This window comes from Vicugna pacos, chromosome 8 (assembly GCF_048564905.1).
Source record: "Vicugna pacos chromosome 8, VicPac4, whole genome shotgun sequence".
Taxonomy (NCBI): Eukaryota; Metazoa; Chordata; class Mammalia; order Artiodactyla; family Camelidae; genus Vicugna; species Vicugna pacos.
Genome location: NC_132994.1, coordinates 25,310,020 through 25,329,251, shown reverse-complemented (window position 1 = coordinate 25,329,251; position 19,232 = coordinate 25,310,020). Strand labels below are relative to the sequence as shown.

The window sequence follows — 19,232 nt, the reverse complement described above, 5'->3', positions numbered from 1 at the left end:
GAGTTAGATGGGAAAAGTATTTGAGTTAAACATTTAAAACAGGCCAAAATTAGTGTTTTTGAACTGTTTTTTCCAAAAATAGCTTTTCCATCTTGTCAAAAGTAGATAAAAACAGAATATTTATGATAATGATCGTAAATTTAACTTCTGTTCAAATAGGAAAGACTAGCCACTTAATAATCTATTGTTTGTTGTTATAAAATAAATGAGTACTTAAATAAAGTTAGTTGACAAATTTAAAGAGGTTTTGTTTGCTTATTTTCATAAAGGGTCTAGAGGCCCGGGGGAAATATGTGTTTTTACTAAATTGCTTATCATAGAGTGTTTAATGCAAATAGTGATTTAAAAATGCTACTGTATACATTTATTTTCAAGCAATGGAAATCTGTCAATTATCATCACTTATTTCGATTACAAGCATAAACCTTACCTATGAGGAATTGGGATTTATAACTTTTTAAAATTTAGATTGTGTTTTATGTATTTATTATTAATATCTTTTAAATCTAGTCTGTATATTACAATTAATATAATTAGTAGGTTAACCAGATACGATATAGTAATATCTTAATGGTTGTTTTTTCACTTTGTATTATGTTAGGAAAAAATATATGTAATATGTGAAATAATGAATGTGTTATAAGTTTCAGAAGTCTAACTGTACTTGCAAATACAGTACATATTCTCTATATTATTTAGGGCCATTGAGGATATATTTGTTACAAAAATGTTAAAGTTGCCTAACCTTTATAAATTTCTAGTAATTATATTTATTCATACTTATAAAAATTTTAGTCTGCATTACAATGAATCAAAATTTATTTTCTAATCATTTCTTACAAGTCTTTATATTTGGCTGATGGATTCAATCAAGGTTTGGAAACCATGGCCCCTGATGCCAAACTAGGATGCTACCTATATAGAAATAAAATTTTACTGTAACACACCCTCCTTTTTTATCCAGTGTCTGTGACTGATGTTGTACAGTGGCAGAATTGAATATTTGTGACAAAGACTATTTTACCAATAAAGTCTCGAATATTTACTGTTTAGCTTTTTACAGAAAAAATTTGCCGACCATTGGACTAGATGATTAAGGCAGAGGTTTTTTTTTTTTTTAAATTGAAAATAAAATTCATTCTATACTTTAGTTTTTAAAATGGGAATTTATTTTCAAAAGTAATGAAATGGTACGTTTTTTGTAAACAGTTTTATGTAATGGAACATAAAATTTAAGTCATCTAAGTCATTCATTTAAAACATTTGGAGAGATATGTGGTATATAAAATTCTGCTCTCTTGTAACTGTTTTTGCTTCTTTCCTGCAGGTTAGACCTTCTGAAGCATTAATAAGTCACCATTGCCCATGTCCATGCATTAAAGAATTATGGGTTCTACTCATTCATCTTCTTGACCACAGAAGTAAATGGTCTCTCTCAGAAGTAAGTTGTAAAATTTATGTTATTGTTACTAATGCTTGCATTGAATTTATGCAGTGGTTTTGGCAAAGAAAAATCTTAAAAGTTCCTTCTTTATAGTAAGACAACCACTACTCCCAAACAGAGCATTAATTGAGTACTAAACCTTTACTATATATTTAATCCTAAATTGGTAGTTTAAAGCATTTAGGAGAAATACAAAATTTAACTTTTATTTTCTCAAGTTATTTTTTTGTTCTGTCAAGAATCTTTTAAACTAAAATACTTAAAAACTCTCTAGTAATCCAGGAAACATTTTAGTCAGGAAATGAGGCAGATTTAGACTTGGGGAGAAATGAAACCTAGGTTTCTAGTAATCAATTTTACAGTGTCTTTTTTCAAGAAGAGAGAAAGAAAAGCACAAAGGGGAAGGTGGGAAATTTTCTTTGACCTCATTTTGAATCAAGTCTTCAAGTTAGGGATTTATTTTATTTCAAGTGCTGTGAATTAGTGAAAAAAGAGAAATATCCATAGACAGAAGTAAACACAAACAATTCATTATGAAATGATACTTAAAATGATTTATGTTATTGAAAAAGTACTTTAGATTTTTTCATAGGTTTTTGACTTTCTCAATTTCCACACTTTGGGGATAGTAACTATTTTTGAAGGTTTATAGCACTATATTTATTTTGTGTTATTATTAGTAAATTTACTATGTATAAGTAAAAAAAATTTACTACGTATAAATTTAAGTTTTTATCTATTATTGAATAAGAAAAAGTTTTTTTACTGACATTTTAGTTTGTCAATAGAGTTCAGCTTTCTACAGTGAGATTTAAATGTTACCAAGTCTCAGCAATTTTTTTCCTTTGATTATTTGCCAGGTTATTTTATTTCACTTATGTGGTAAACATCAGTTTTACCATTTTTTGCAAAGCTAATCTTTATTTTTTAAGTCTACTTTTTTTTTTAATAATTGTTCTTATTTTATAAATGTCAGACTTGGAAGTATAAACCACATATTGTTAGTGAAAGCATATTCATACTTGTTGCCATGAGTCTTTTCCTGGATTTTAAACAGAAAAATAGGCATAATTTAAAATATTATATTGTAGAAATTTGCATTTTTGTTTTTAAAAATATACATTTTAACCTAAATGACTGTTATGTTCTTTCTTTTGTATAGTTACCAGACTTACTGTCTTAAAACAATGAAACTCTGAAGTCATTTCATTTTTTTAATACAACTGAAATAAGTTATATTATTCACAGATTTTGAAAGTTATTTTATTTTGAAAGTTAAATTAGAAGTTTCTATTCCTACCAGTAAGATAGTTTGACCTCCCTTCAAAAAAAAATGTAATATAATCGTGCTCAATATCATATAAGCATTTTAAACGTGTCAGTAAACTTATTGAAAGTAAAGAGATACTGAGGCCAAATACTAAATGTTTAAAGGGAGAACTCAGGTTAGCTGAACACAGAAACTTAGAGACAGTTGCCAAATTGTATAAACCTGAACATTAGCTTTCAATTTGTTATAAGACACAGGAATAGAAGACAATGCTCAGAGATGACTCAAGTTGATAACCTAATATACACAAACTACCCATAAGTCTGAGCCCCCAACAGAATGAACTAGAAACTCAACTAAATTTATAAGGAAAATTGCCTGTCTTTAACTTTGTTGCTTTGCAGTTTAAAATGCCTTCAGTGTATTTGTTACTATAAGCCAGCACTCATGCAGGTTTATACTGTGAGTTCATGTCGCCTAGATTGTACTAAAAATTTCAAGCCAATGACTTCTAAGTAGACAATGCATGGATACTTAAACCCATATCTTCCCATGTAACCTCCCCCAAGGTATAGAATAGCAAGAAAAAATAAAACTGCACCAAAAACCATGTTGATAGCATAACTGCAGCATAGGAATGTTCAAAGCTGTAAATTAAAAGTGAAAACCACCACAGCTCTACCATACAACTACTCACAGGAAAGAAGAAGAGAGCTAGAAGTGGCCATAAAATTGGTCTACAGTCATTGCAAGAATGTGAAAAATACTGAAAAGTTTTCTTATAGATCAAAAGGATAGGAACATAAAAATGTGTGCATGGAGGAAGCAGTCTCTGAAGGTAGAGCTTCTGGAGAGTAAGAAGTCAAAAAAGGAGTGGTTTCCCCTTGGTAATTAGGTGGTGAAGGGGACAGGAAGTAAAAGCAAAAAATGTTGACTCTTGTAAGAATAAAAGAAAAAAAAATGAAGGAATTCACACCCACTCTCCCACTACCACCACAAAAAAGAAAGAAAGAAAGAAATCCAGGAAAGAAATGGGACTTCAATATTTCGGCAAAAGGAGGCTTCACTGAACTAGGAATCTTTTAAAGTAGTCCAAATTTACAAAATGAAAAGAAGGAAACTAAGCAAGTCTTTATAAAGTAACTACAAGAAAACGGAATTGATACACTTTAGCTGACGACACCCTCTTCCCTAGAAACAACTATAAAGCTGAAGAAAATTGTAAGACAGCACTCCCAGCTAATTAAATTGACAAGCATTCTAGCATTTGTGGCTGAAAAACAAACAAACAAAAAAATACCTAGAATGAGATATTCAGATGTTAAAATAAATAGACCAAAAGCTAGGAATGAATGGAAAGAGTAACCTGAATGCAGGAGAGAAATGGAAGAAACAATCATTTTAGAATTGACTAAATTACAGGGTGCCCAAGAATAATTGACTTAAATGGAAGAAAGGCAGAAAAACAACCAAGGGAATAAAAATGAGATAAAAGTATGTAAAGGGTTAGAGAGAAAATGGTTGTAATGAAAGGGAAAGAGGAAATAGCCGTATGTTTAAATGAAGTCCCTAAAAAAACCCTGAGAAGAATGGAATACACCTAACATTCTGAACTATTAACCAAAAAACACTCCAGAAATAAGGCCTAAATCTACATATTGGAAAGGCCTACTGGTCTACTGGTTAGTGAAAGATTAATACCAAACAGTCCATCCTGAGATATATCATTCTAAAACTACTTTGCTTCAGACATACATAAAGCATCTTCAAGTCTTCTAGGCAAAAAGACTAAATAACTTAGAAGAGCAAAATAATTTTACCTGCACTAGACTTCTTAAGAACAACATAAAAACAAGGCAACAATGGAGCATTTAAAAAGACTCAAAAACCCTTCCTCTTTGTGAGGACATAGCCAGGAGTCAGTGACCCAGAAAAGGTCCCTCACCCGACCATGCGGATACCCTGATCTCAGACTTCCATCCCCCAGAACTGATGAACAACCATTATGGCACAGTAGAACAAGCCCTCAGCTTAGAGAAAAGCAATTTAGTCCCACCTTTTACTCTGTAGAAATTAATATGATCTCTAACTGTTAGATATACTCCCTTGATAGAAAGCTCAAGACTAAAAGTGACTAAACCAAAAGGAAACAAAACAACAACAAAAAAGTCCCTTCTCAAACAAGAAAGAAGCAAGTTAAAAGTTATTCTTTGTACTGACTGACTGACATACAATGGCTTTAGGGACCAGGATGGACTTGGATAAGCTGAGAAAGAAAACAGGAAAAGCAATGGAAAGATTCAGGAGGAACAGGGAAGCTTTCCATTTCATTCATCCAGGAGTTAATGGTGTTGCAGACGATGTGATTATTCCATGCATACTGACAGTGAGCTAAGCTCTGTAGAACCTATTCTTAGGAGCTTTCCAGACTGCTGAAAGCAGAGATTTTTTTTTCTCTTATGTAAGTATTTTAAAAATTTATGATGTGACAACACTGATTTCTACAATGCATTCAGTTTATTTTTTCAAAAAAGAAGAAATTATGTGTGTCTGGCAGAGCAAGCTAATATTCTTCCAGAAAGAAGTATTGACTCTAATCATCTCAAGAAAGATTAGCCAATTTTGTAATCTTTTTAAAAAACCTACTTTTGGCTGTTTTGATCTTTCATTGATTTGCTCATCTTTGCTGTTTTCAACTTCATAAATTTGTGTTTTACTTACTACCTTTTACTTTCTTTGGATTTATTATACAGAAATTTTTTCCCTAGCTTCTTGTAATGAATTCTTACTCATTAATTTTTAACTTCTTTTCCTCTAACATTTGTATATAAGGTTACATGTTTTCCTCTAACTGTGTCTTTAGCTATAGTCCCAAAGCTTTAATTAGTAGTATGTTACTTATTTACTTCAAAATATTTTATAATTTCCATCATATCTTCTTTACTTATGGGTTATTTAGAAATATATTTCATTATTTCTAAACAGATATATTTCTCCTTGTAGTTTTGTCAATGTTTATTTTCTACATTTAACAGTGTATTATTGGCCACATAAAAAATTAAATTTATTTTATCTTCCTAGTGAATTGGACCTTTTATCAGTATGAAATGACTTTATGCTTTCATTGGTTTTAAAGTCTATTTTCTCCAATATTAGTTTAATATGTTACCTTTCTTATATCTTTATCAATTCTGAATCCTTCAGAATTTTATGTTTTAGATTCTCTCTTGTAGACAGCTTACAGTCTATTCTGACAGCATATCTTTTAAATGAGCATTTAGTAGTCCATTTGCAGTTAATGTAATGACTCATATATTTAGTTTTAAATCTACCATCTTTTTCTGTATTTCTATTTATACACCTATTTTTCCAGCAGCAGTTCCTTCTTGCCTTCTTTTGCGTTGACTATTTATTTCGCTTTTCCCCTTCATTAGCTTGTAAGTTAAATAACCTAATTTCTCTTCTTTTAGTGATTATCTTAGAAGTAACAGCATACATTGAAATATCTTGGTAAGAAGCACATGTCTTTGCTCTTATCTTAGACCAAAGGACCCTAAAATACTCTAACTCATTTATGCCCTACCCAGTTTATATGCCAGTATTACTGTGTACTTTAGCTTTATTTTTCAATCCCACTAGATTATTGATTTATACAAAACATTTACTACTTTCTTTACTCTTTGTTCCTTCCGATAGCTCAGACACCCTCCTCTCCCATTTTGACATCATTATTCTTTTGCATAAAATTTATCTTTCAGGATTCCTTTCAATTTTGCTTCATTGAAAACTTTTTTTCTGGATGAAGAATTTTATGTTGAAAATTATTTTGTTTTAATACAATAGATATCATTCCCACTGGCCTCCATTACTGTTGAGAAATCAGCTATCAGTCTAACTGCCATTCTTCTGAGAGTAATATATTTTTCTGTCTGAATGCTTTTAGTCTCTTCTCTTTGTCTCTGATGTTCTTCAGTTTCACTATGATGTATTAAGGTGTGTTTTTCTTTTTAATTGCCCTAAGTGGAATTCAGAATAAAGTCAGAATAATGATTATCCCTGAATGGGAGAAGATGTGATTGTGGGAATATGTCAGATCTTTCTAAAGTACTAGTCATTTTCTGATTCTTAACCTGAGTATTTTTACTATTATTTAAGATTTGTATATGTGTTTTGAATTCTCTTCAGTGTGTATATTTACTCATAAAAATGGAGGAAAAAACCCAAATCAAAGGTTATTGGATCAGTGCCTTAATTTAATTGAGTCATATTACCTCTGTTTCTATAGTCATTTTGGAACTGGCTGAATAAACTACTCAAAACACTCTTTGAAAAATCAAATGACCGAAGAAGATCTTCTGTGCTTGTAATCCAGCCCAGGGATCCATTAGGTTTTAGTTGGTGGATTATTACTCATGTGGCATCATTTTACCAGTTTGATCGTCACGGTACACCTGATGAAATGGTAAGATTTTATTTTTTTAAACTTTCATGTGTTATCAATTAATATGTATTTTTTTGTAGACAAGTTTAGAAAGTGAGCAAAAACAATAAAAATCAGATCATAATCCTACAGAGATAAATTTACCTTCTGAATCTAGAAGCTGTAGACCTTTCTGTAAACATCTTGAAAAATTGTAATCTTTATGCTTTTATTGTTTGTTTAAGGAAAAGACTTGGGATCTAGTCTTGGCTCTGCTACTGAGTAGTTGTATGACCGCTAGGAAATTACTTAAACCTTTCTGGGCCTCTTTTCTCTCATCCAGAAATCATGGGGTTGGATTGTTCTATTCAGAAGATTCCTTCTACTTCTAAAGTCTCTAAGGTTACTGAAGGGAAAGCCTATGTCTCTAGAAATGAATTAGAAAAGCTTTTTGCAAAGATATTTCAATCCGTTAAATAACCATGAAGTGTACTCAAGCAAAAAGAGATTTTAACTAGTATATTAATTTCTAATTGGAAACGTTTTTCCATTGTTATTTAAAAAGCCCTATGAAATAAAACAAGCTGGTAGATGTATTTATTTGAAGCTTTATTTGAATATAACTTCTTCCATGTTCAGAAATAGTATAGTATTATATCAGCCCATTGGTTCCATTAAGTAAGCATCTAGAATCTTGAAGCCAATGTGTCTATATTTTCAAAATTGGTCTGCTTTCTGGGAGTAGTTAACAAAATTGGCTGATCATCAGACCGATCTGTGAGTTTTTAAAAATTCAATTTTCTCAAATCTGGAGATCCTGATTTAGTAATCTGGTCTAGAGTTTAGGAATCTTTATTTTTTAAAAGGTCCTTGGATCTCATTCTCTATCAGCTAGGGGAACGATTGCTTTATGAAGCATGTTCCTTGATGGGCTTTACAGATTTTCCTCTTTTGGGAATACTGGAAAGAGCTCAGAAGTCATCCGTGGAATCTAAGGATCAGTTAGTATCGACATACTGTCGCAGAAATTGAAAGGGCCTCAAGAGTTCTTCTAAGTGATCCCCTAGTAATAAAAAGGTTCTCTAGGAGGTCCCAAGATAAGGTAAGATAGTAAGTCAGGAAGTGCTCTCAGAAGTCCACACCTAGCTCAGTATCAGTGTATTTAAGCATTCTATTAATTTATTAAGGGAGGTCAATAGAATGAGCTTCTCAGAAAAAGACTGTCCTTTGTTTCTGTACATGAGTACTTCCCATGCTGATATGAGATGAATAATAAATGTTACAGATTGCCATTATTACTGTCATAGTTCCTTTATTGAGTATTTTAATGAAGTTAATATGGTTATGGTTCACATCTTTTAATTCTTGAAATACTAGAACAATGAAAGAATTTTTAAAATTTACCTATAATTCAAAGGTCTTTACAAAAGCACTTTTATTTCTCTTATCATTCAGCCTTAATTCTTCCAAATACATATTTGATTATAGTCAGGATAAAAAAGTATGGTAATTAGTTAAGAACTTCTGAGTTCCTATTGAGTGGCCATCATAATAATAGGTGCCAATGATAGGATACACATGAAATTGACTGTACTGCCTCTTGCTTCAAGGAACGTGCTTTCAGGTTGTTAATACTTGCTGTAACTGCCATTAACACTTATTTGAGTGTATTTCAATAGTGGTTGATATTGACCCCTACATACTCCCAGTGTGGTAGGTAATCTGCCAACGGTAATATATATCATTACTATTACTGTTGTAGTGTTGAACTGTACTGGTTCAACCACCCTCAGTTGCACTGCTGAAATCACTTTTCTCTTTCATATAGAGAACTCCATAGGAGATTATTGCTTTCATTAGCTCTATATCAAGATAGTAAATGAATTGTCTGTATTTAGAGTAGCTTAATCTATATCTTTTAATATTTGTCAGCAGTTCCTTTATGCATGTTCTTTTGCCAAGGTACGTATTTTTAGTATTAATTTTTAAAATTATGTAGGTTTTAAGAAGAGAGTCATAGTATTTGGAAAAATTCATATAAAAATAATAAAGATATATAATGTTATATATTTTTATATATATATGTAGAATAGACGTTGCCTTTGTTCATGAGTCATCAGAGAGTTTCAAATATTTGTGGACTTCTTAATGACTTTAAAAGAAAAACTCAAACTCTCTAGTTAATAGTTTTCATTTGGGGTGATACCTTCAACATAATGCATTTGCAAAGTGTTTTGATATCTCAAAGTGACCTTGGATTTTATCTCATGAAGTGTTATGAAGTAGATGAGGGGTTAATATTACATCCATTTTACAAATAATGACACTGAGGTACACAGTGGTTAAATGTCACCCTGTTTTTATCACTTAGATAAATTTGATATGAAAATCCTCCTAAGAACTGCCTCTCGTGGCCTTTGGTAGGATAACCATATAAACCAGTTTGCCCAGGGGCAGTCCCAGTTTATGCCTATTTTCCCCTCATCCTATCTGGTTAGTTTTTCCCTTTTACTCTCTGTTTGGTTTATGAATGATATAATCATTTTAATCTGTGAACATAAAGGCGTATTGACTCATTCTTTCAGAGAGATTACATTGGGTGTTGATTTCGGTCTGGGATATCCTTAGATCAGAATTTTGAAAATTACCTGAATTCTTTTTTCCTCCTTATGATATATTAGCATAGCAAGCTACCATATAGAAAATAGTTATGCATTAAGCATGCTTTATTCCACTGAAGAGTAAACTGGTGTGAGAGGATGATGCAAAGGAATAATGGTTATTCATATTTTCTAGAGCAGAGAAATAACCCCTAGTCTTGTGATAATCATAGAGATGTTTCAGTTTTTGAGCATGAACTGTTTGCCCTGTAGGTTAATGTGAAATCTTTACATTTTAAATAGGTTTCAGATATGGTTAAATTTTTTTTTAAGTTATTGTAAACTGGACGTTTGCTATATGTGGATTTAAATCACAGAGCTTGCAAACTGCTTAATACAGGCCTATAAAGAAAATTTGGTATCTCACTTCTCATACTAGAGGCTTTGATTTTTTATATTTCTGTTTAATGCTTTTCTCCCAACCTAGATGAGAGTGTGTTATCCTCTCACAATCCCAGTCATCTATTTTAAAAACAAATATAGTTTAAAGAGAAAAATTACTTTGGGGCATTGCAGGGATCATTTTAACAGTGCTTTCCCTGCCCAGAACATAGTGCAATCAGTCAGGCCAGCTGGTGCTCGTCTTTGAAACATCTGAATGGTGACTAGATAAAAGGTGTGAAATACAACCTTAAAATGAGAGTTGCACCAGGTTACCTAGTTGATTGGAAGTGGAAGGTGGGGGATCTATTTTATATTTCTGTTTCTGGTGGAGATACCACCTGTGTTGAAACTTAAGTGAATGTCTTAGTTTTAATATTGGGACAAGAAATATAAAACACAGTCCCCAAATGATGGCAGTTTACCTCCTTTCTATTCTGTAACTTGGTATATAGAAAAAAAAATGCTGGTCAAAGTTGTTTTCCTGTGGAAGTAAAAATCTGTATCCCTTGTATACATATTCTGCCACTCAGACTTGATTTGGGTATGATATAGTTGCCATTTTTTCCCCTGAATTATGGTTTATTTTTGTTTTAGATTGTAACCACAGTACTGATCCATAGAGTTGAAGTTCCTTGGACAAGAATTATAGTACTTCTCCATAATTTGTGTGATTCAAATGTTTAGAACAGAACAACTGAAACACACTCATTAGCACTACAAATTATAAAGCTAAATACATCAACCCTGTCAGTTCCTGCTTAACTAAGACGTTATCTTAGTAAAGAATGATTTTTATAAAAGTGAATTGCTGAAAGCTGAGGGAAGGCTTGTTAGAAAAAGAAACTCAGTTACAGATAGCATGGTGAAATGGAAGGAACACTGGCTTTGGAGCCAGACCTACTTGGATTTGAATCCATGCTCTGACTTGTATATACATGACCTTTCTGAAACTTAATTGTGTTGTCTATGAATTGGAAAAGATTTTTTAAAAGAAAATAAGAATGTGAAGATATATATAGTATTGGTAGAACAAAATAGTCTCCTCCTTGAGAGAATTTTAGGGCCAACTACCAAGTTTTAGGGCATTGCCTTCAGGGCTGCTTCATGTCTGATGACAACTATGAACAGCATAGTTGTTTTAATAGAGATAGGAGGGTGTGAGGAGGTTCTTTGCATTTGCTCTTTAAAGCCTCGGGCTTAGTTTTATGAGGTCTTATGGTTAACTTTTTGCACATTTTATTCCTCCCTTGTTAGAAACTAGTTGTCACTTGCTTCTTCTTAGAGGCACTTTCTTTGCTTCTGGTTACATCCACATATCCAAACGTTTAAGAACTGAGTATCAGGTGAACTGAGAGTATCCTCTGAGAATGTCCTCCAGGCTTTCCTGTTGGAAAAGTAGACTTGTTCTCAGTGCCTAGCCTTTGTGAAATATTTTGGCTTTGTGAAAGTTCTCTTTCACTTTCTTCCTTATTGTAGGAAGTCTTCCAGGTAGTTGAGGTTGCCAGTTAAGTGACCACTGGCTAAGTGAAATGGCATGTAAAAAATTTTTAGTTACTTGTTTAGTAGATTAGGCCGTCTTGAGTTTATTATGCATAAAATGAAGGCAGAACTCTGCTGAGTAAAGTACAGAATAAAGAACACACAATGTAAAAAACTCAAAAGCATATGTAATTTTTTTCCTGTTAGATTATAATGTCACAGCAAAAATTAAATATTTGTTAAAACATTTGTAATTTTATAGAAATACCACTGTTTAATAAAACAATTCCTAATAAGGTTTATACTGGATTGGAATAGTTGTAAATTTTTTTCTGTTAAGTCTCTCAACTAACTCTTTGCCGAGGTCATTTTAGACATTCAAGAAACTAATGATATCTGATGATAGAGAAAATGTACTTCACATTTAGCTTGGCTATTTTATAGTTTCAGTGCATAATTAAGAGCAATAATTCTGATGCAGTATTTTCTCCCTTTCTAGAAACAAATGGAATCAAATTGGAACTTTGTAGAAGAACTGCTGAAAAAGTCCTTCAGTGTTCAGGTACCCATTTAAAGTGAGGCGGTTTGTGGGCTTTGCTAAATGTTTATGTTACAAATTTTATTTATAACAATCAAGCAAACTGTTAAAATGATTTAAATGACAAACTTAGTCTACTTTTTAAAAACCTGAGATAGAATTATCATTCTTTGTTAATGCACGGTCCATGTTTCCATTAGTGCTTGTTCTTTGAAGATTTTTGTTTTAACACTGAGTTGCCAGTTAAAGGACAAAGATAATTATCCTAGTTGGTGACTTTGACAAAGTGTATTCACAATAAGTAGTAGATGCTTCAGAACTATAAGCCATTCCTTTACTGTATGATATCAAGTCTAGGAGACACGATGAGGGAGATAGTGGCATTGGAAATTCAGCTATATCCTCATCACAGCAGGAAGGTGACTTGCATTGCTGAGCAATTTGTCTTACAGGCTTGAATCATACTCCAACTGATAAGGTCCTAGTTTCTGAGCCCTCATTTCATAGCTTATCATTTTTCTTTCTGCAAAGCTGTTAACGTAGTGCTTCATGGCCCAGAGGTCAGATTTGACCTCCTTTTAAAATAGTTTTAAATGTGCTCTTCATCACATCTTTAAACATATTGTGTTATAGTTCTGTATAATTTTGTAGCATAAGTTATTTATGTAAAAGTTTAAGGGGAAACTTTAATATTTTTAGTTTTGGGAAATAGACTACTTTTCTGTTAAGAAATGAAAACTGTTAAAACTTGAAGAGGAATAAGAAGGAAATAATGTAGTACAAGATTGCTACACACACACACACACACATTTATTTTGTAGCCATTTCTTTGAAAATTACTTTCACAGCTTGAAATTTTCTTTTCCTTGTTATCTATACAAACTCTTAATTTTTTTAGGTAAAAATGTAAGTACATGTAGTTGTAATATGAATCTCCTAATTATGAACTGAGAATTCTTTTAGGTAAAAATGTAAGTACATGTAGTTGTAATATGAATCTCCTAATTATGAACTGAGAATTCTAGATAAGAATGCCAAAGAACTCTGAATGTGTGAGTTGTGTCAGAAACAAAAGAGGCATCATCTCAACCATTGTAAAAATTTTTATTTTCTTTTTTCTGTATCGTTTAATTGGCTTTCTCCTTTGTTCTTTTTGAAAGCGTATTGATTTGATAACTCAGAAAATTTCGTCCATGTATTTTTACTTCAAGAGTGTACAGAATCACTAAAAAATGGTTATCATTATTTACATCAGCTATTAATCCAATCTTAATGCCTTAACCGAATTTAAAAACCTCTTGGTTAAACTTGCTTTCACTTCTAACAGTGTATGAATTTATGATTTTGTTCAGCTAGGTTTTAAATTACAGAGTATTTCTTAGAAGGCTCTATCATATGAATAAATACCCATAACGGTCCAGGACAAACAGGAGAATTTATCATTGCCTCTCTTCCATAGAAACGTTTGCTTTTTGATTAAGAGATTAAAAACCCTCTTTAAACACTTTTAGGTACTTGAAAATTAATGCTTTTGTTCCTTTGGATTGTGGCTCCCTATAATTTTGATTTTTAAATGAAAGAAAATCATTTGCTTGGGGGGAAAAAAACTTAATTGAAATATCTTAGTCCCAAAGTGATAAAACTTACTCTGATACTGCATAGTATACTTTGATAATGAAACTAGTATTTTAATGGTATCAGCTAAGGATGTTTTGAAGATAAATCCCTAATTCTTGGAAGTAAGTAGGATAACCATCTGGAACTTACCTGGCTGGGAGTATCCCAAGATACAGGTTTTCCAGTGCTAAAACCAGGAAGGCCCTGAATAAACCGGGACGAGTCAGTCACCCTAAACGCACGGAATAGTACAGCTAAGCTAAGAAACTTTCTCTGTGAATTTAGTTCTAGCATAAAGTCAAAGTAATATCTTTCCTGTGAGAGAAGAGGTCATTATAATATATAGAAAGAAGCAGTCCATTCTCTCTAGTAATCTCAATTTTGTCATGCCTTTGATAGTATCAAATTAGATTTTATAAGTAGTAGAGGGCTACTTGCTGGAGTTCTTGAAACCAATTTTGTGGGTGCAGTAGGTGGTCATAAAGAATAAATAATATGTTTGGATAGAGCTATCAATTTGATTATATCTGTTTTCCCCCATTGAAGTAAATTAAAATCCGACTATGCTCATGTGCTTTGACTTGATCTCCAACAGTGAAGGAGAGTCCATTTGCAATATTTAAAAAAAAAAGTTTCACATATAAAGCAGTCTTTAAATAAAATTAGTAGGCAATCCACTGTAGTTTTAATTAAGCAAATAATGTTCTAAAATTTTTTCTAGCCAGAGATGATCTTCCAGAAACAGACACTGAGTTTTGTTAGTAAAGAAAGGATATATTGTTTAATCTTACTTACATAGCTACAGTTGAATAGTTAAGTATTTACTTTAAAAACAGTTTTTTGGAGGTAATCCTATTTTTGGAGGTAATCCTATTTAATACTTGTGAATGCTACCAGTAAATATTTGTTTACCCTTAAGATAGCATTTTTGTTTTCATATGAAAAGGGAGATTTTTAGTTTTGTGCTACAGCTTTTTAAAAGCTCATTATTTTCTGAGATCACAGAATAATTTCCTAACAAAGATCGTGGAAAAGTATGAAAAGAAATCCTAAGCAAGCTTAATATTTTTTAATTATTGTTTTCATTTGTCAAAGAACTTGGAGAGTCCAAGGTTGTAAACTCAGAATGTGATAGAATCTGAATAATGTGGGACAGTAATCTTACAATTACTAATCCAAAAATCATTGTTTCTTGGACGGAAAGATCTTGACTGGGATATTGAAGTCCAACTCTCTTTATCCATTCCTAAAAAAGTCTCTCATCAGGTAGGCTAACAGTTAGCAATTTAGCTTACAAATAAATTTTATTCTCCTAATGGTGTCCGACAGGTAGGTTAGTTACTCAAAAAATGAACTCTCAGTTGTTATATTGCATTTCTACAGAATAAGTTAACTAGAGTAAATGTTTTCTTTTTTAGTTCAATAAAAGAATTTGATATATAGAATATTCCTGAATTGATCTTTCAAAATAAAGATAGGAAGACATTCTTTTAAAAAATGACTAAAATTTTTTAAAATACTGAAAAGGACTAAAGTAGAGATCAGGACCAGGCACTATGGAATATTCTAGGGTAACTTCCTCCATTAAATAGTTCATACACACTAACGCAGGTGAGATGAGAAACCCAGAGAGCCCTTGTGAGAACTGCGGAAGTCGAGTAGCAGGGCTTGGGATTGAGACAGGCAAGTGTATGCCTGTGTGGAAGAGAGCCCCACAGACCTGGTTATTAAAAATTTTTAGTCAGCGAGTGTGGATTTAGATGTTGTTAATCAAACCTCTTTGTTTAGCTATGGTTTGACCTCAACACTCACAAAAGTGAAATATATGAGCTTAAGGTACAATACTGTGAACCTGTTACATTTAATATTTGATCATCAAAATACCTAATATTTAGGTCTAAAAAATTCATTTCTCTCTTGCAGGGAACAAAATGATAGCTATTCCTCTGCAAGCGCTGTATGTAGCACTTAGTGTACATTCTTCTGCTTCATGCTTATGACAATCTTGTGAAGCTCCATTTTACACATTAAAAACTGGGGCCTAGAGGGAGCTTGTCCAGGTTCACAGAGCTGGCAAGGAAGTAGCAGAGCTGGAATCCGAATCTTCATGGGTGTTTTACTCATTCCGCGCTACCTCGGAGCCATTTGACCTTGTTGGATTCTTTGTAAAACTTTTTTTCATTATGTCTGTTTTAAAACTTTTTTGCTGCTATGTGTTTGATTAGTAGTTCATTTTGGTTTCTAGATCTGTTGGTAATACTAGTGGAAAGTATCTAAATTTTCCATACTATTTTTTTTTCATTTTTTTGTGTGTTTTCTTTTCCTTCCTCAATAAGTGTATGATGGGAAAATGTAGGAAGAAATTAATATACTCAGATGTTCTCAGATATCCCTCCTCACCGTATTTCAGCTGTGGTTTTTCATTATGAATTTGAACGAAGATGTCTGTTGCTTCTTCTACTCCTGACTATTGTATATTCTTATCTCTATGGCTCTCTGAACTTGAAGATGGGAGGATCCTTTCTTTCCTTAATTCAGCTGATGTACATACACATATTTTTTAAAGGGGATTTTCAAGAAAAACTGTGGGAACGTGGTTCAAAACAAAATAATGGTTGAATATACAGAATATGAAAATGTATACTACCTGTAATTAATTTAGGCTGAAAAAGAGAAACTTGCTTTTTAAGTTACATTCAACTGACTGTCTTTCCTTCTAGAACTCTGGGGGAAATGGTATTTTCAATGCCATTTCTTTTCATTTTCATCTGCAGCCACTAGCAGGAAAATGAAGGAAAATCGTCTTTTTTCCTTAAAAAAAGAAAAAAGAGAACATCTCCCAGGATGCCATATCTAATTTTTTTGATTGGATACAGTGAAAAGAGCACGGGCTCTGGCTTCACAAACTTTGATTCAGGTCTTGATCTTGTCACTAAGAGCAATCTTGACCAAATCTGGTGTCCTTTAAATGTTCATTTCTTTTCCCTTCTGTTTTTGGAAGATGGCATAGAGTAGCATGTATAGTAGACTTTTGAGTCATATATCCTGGCTCCTTCCCAAGTGGACGTGGATAAACTATTTGTAACTTCTGGGCCTCAACCTTTTTTTCTATCAAATGAATGTAGTAAACCTGGAATGGTATGAGAAATACATGAACTAACATGTAAAACATCACACAATGCCTGACACGTAGTCTGTATTCAATCTTTTGCTTTTCCCAAACTTCATAAATTTTTATGGTTTAAATACCATTTTTATGGATTTTTGATGTAAAATGAGTTTCAGATATCAAACAAAACAATACAAAACTCTTCAAAATGAGCCCACTTTTTAATATAACCTACTTTTTAACCTTACAGCATAATAAAATTAGTATGCTTTCATTCATATCAATAGTGTGCTATGGGAATAAGCCTAGGTCTAGCTTAATATTTTCATAGTAAAAGAATATTAGTGAACCTTGTCTTGGGCTTCATGAGTTTAACTGTCTATTAGAGACGCTGAATATCTTTGCCTAAGCCATGCAGCTATTTGGTGAAAAGGCACCAGAGCCTAGATCTCAGTTTTGTTTGTGAAACATTTATGGAGTCTTTTGGTGAACCAGGCACTGTGTTGGGCCCTAGAGACATTATCCCAGCCCTCAGAGAGCTTATAGACACTTGAAGGCAGATAGACATTAAAATTAGCAAGCTAAGTACTAGAATACAGGTGTGCAAAGTGTGCTGTGAGCATAAAGAAAGGCCCCCGAATAGTGTGAAGTTAGGAAGTTTCCTAAAGGACTTGAAACTTGAGTGTATTCTAATAGATTAATAACTTAAAGAGTTAAAAGCTTTCTCCAAAAAAATCTAGTCATGTTTGGTTCACTCTCATTCATTGAAAGATTTAGCACCAACATCACTGTTTTCTTCTATCCCTGTACATTACTTTTATTAATGACCCTGACATTATTGTGTAAATCCACCTGTCCTCTAAGTTTTCTGATATCCTCACTGCTTATCAGATTTTCTTTTACTTACCTCACCCACCTCCTCCTGTAGTTATGCTCTACATTTTTTCATTTTTCTTTTCATTCTGCCCTTCTTCGTTAATCTTTTCATTTTTCTGTCTTCTTCCATGTCCAAACTTTCCTCCTTAAGCATTTTAGATTATACAACCACTACTATAATCACTCTATCACAAACACCTTTAGTTCCATAGCCCTTCTCTGTTTGAAACTTAGCAATATTGAATCCTCTTTTACCCTCTGCCACCCTCACCTACAGCTGAATGTTGCTGGAAAAAAATGATACAATCATTCTTACCAACTGATCTGACTTTAAATTCTTGATCATAAATCTCAAATGGCAGTCAGTTCTAGAGTGTTTGCTTTTTTACTCTCCAAAATGGCCTATTTCAGAATTTCTTTTTTAACACACAATTCAGCACATGCTCTGCCCCAGTCAACTTAGCTAAGCATCTTGCCTCATAAATCATTGAGAAAATAGGACCAGTCATTTGAGAATTCCTTTATCTTTACACCTTCAAATTACCCAACATGTCTGCTTTGTACACAACCTCTCAATCTGCTTTTCTGTTATATTGGAAGTGTCACTGTTTCTGTCAAAGTCTAATTCCTTTCCCTGTGCACTGGATTTTCTCTCTTCTCACCTGTTCAAGGATTTTATATATCTTCACTTAAATATCTCTACTTCCTCACCTCTTCTTGCCTCCTCAGCCTGCTATAGTTAAGCTTCTTTCTCTGCCGTACCTGAAACAACTCTTATCAAAGCCATCAAAGACTTCCATAGTGTTAAATGTAAGAGTTCTTTGCTCTCATTTTAACCTCTCAGTAGCATTCAACCCTCTTGGCTACTGTCCCTTTCTGAAATATTTTTCTTGGTTTCCATTATGCCTGGTTTCCTTTCTACCTCATTGGCCATCAGTTTTTGCTTATAGACTCCTTTACTTTTTGCTTAATACCTAAATTTTGGAATAAACAAAGGGCTCTCATTTCTGGATCCTTTTCTGTTTTCCGTCTATAGGCTTTCCTTGGTTGATCTTAACTAGCCTCTTAGCTCTAAAACCCGTTAATATGAAGATAACATCCAAATTTTTATCAGTAGCTCTGACTGTCCCATTGAGCTCTAGACCCATATGTCATTTGTCTGCTTCATGTTCACACTTGCAGTCTTCCATCTTTTTCTCCCCTAGTCTTTGCCATTTTAGGAAATGGTACCATCAACCCATTTCCTTAAGCCAAAACCTGGGAATTCTCTTTAATTGCTGTCTTTACTCAATACCTTAATATAACTCAGCAGCAAATCCCATTGCCTCTGTGTCCAAACATATCCCGAAAGTTGTCTGCTTTTGTTAGTCTTACAGTTGCACAGATTTGCCTCCTAACGTTTTTTTAAACTTTTTTTTTTTATTGAAATGTAGTT

General features: G+C 32.8%; 1 protein-coding gene across 2 annotated transcripts in view; it reads left to right on the top strand.

Moving 5' to 3' along the window:
• Positions 1 to 19,232, top strand: part of MMS22L (MMS22 like, DNA repair protein) — a 107,582-nt gene that overhangs the window by 14,568 nt on the left and 73,782 nt on the right. For both annotated transcript variants that reach the window (XM_006200264.4, XM_072965642.1), the window contains exons 9-11: positions 1,328 to 1,441; positions 7,000 to 7,176; positions 12,157 to 12,219. In XM_006200264.4, coding sequence (XP_006200326.2) covers positions 1,328 to 1,441; positions 7,000 to 7,176; positions 12,157 to 12,219 — 354 coding nt within the window. The remainder of the gene's footprint in view (positions 1 to 1,327; positions 1,442 to 6,999; positions 7,177 to 12,156; positions 12,220 to 19,232) is intronic.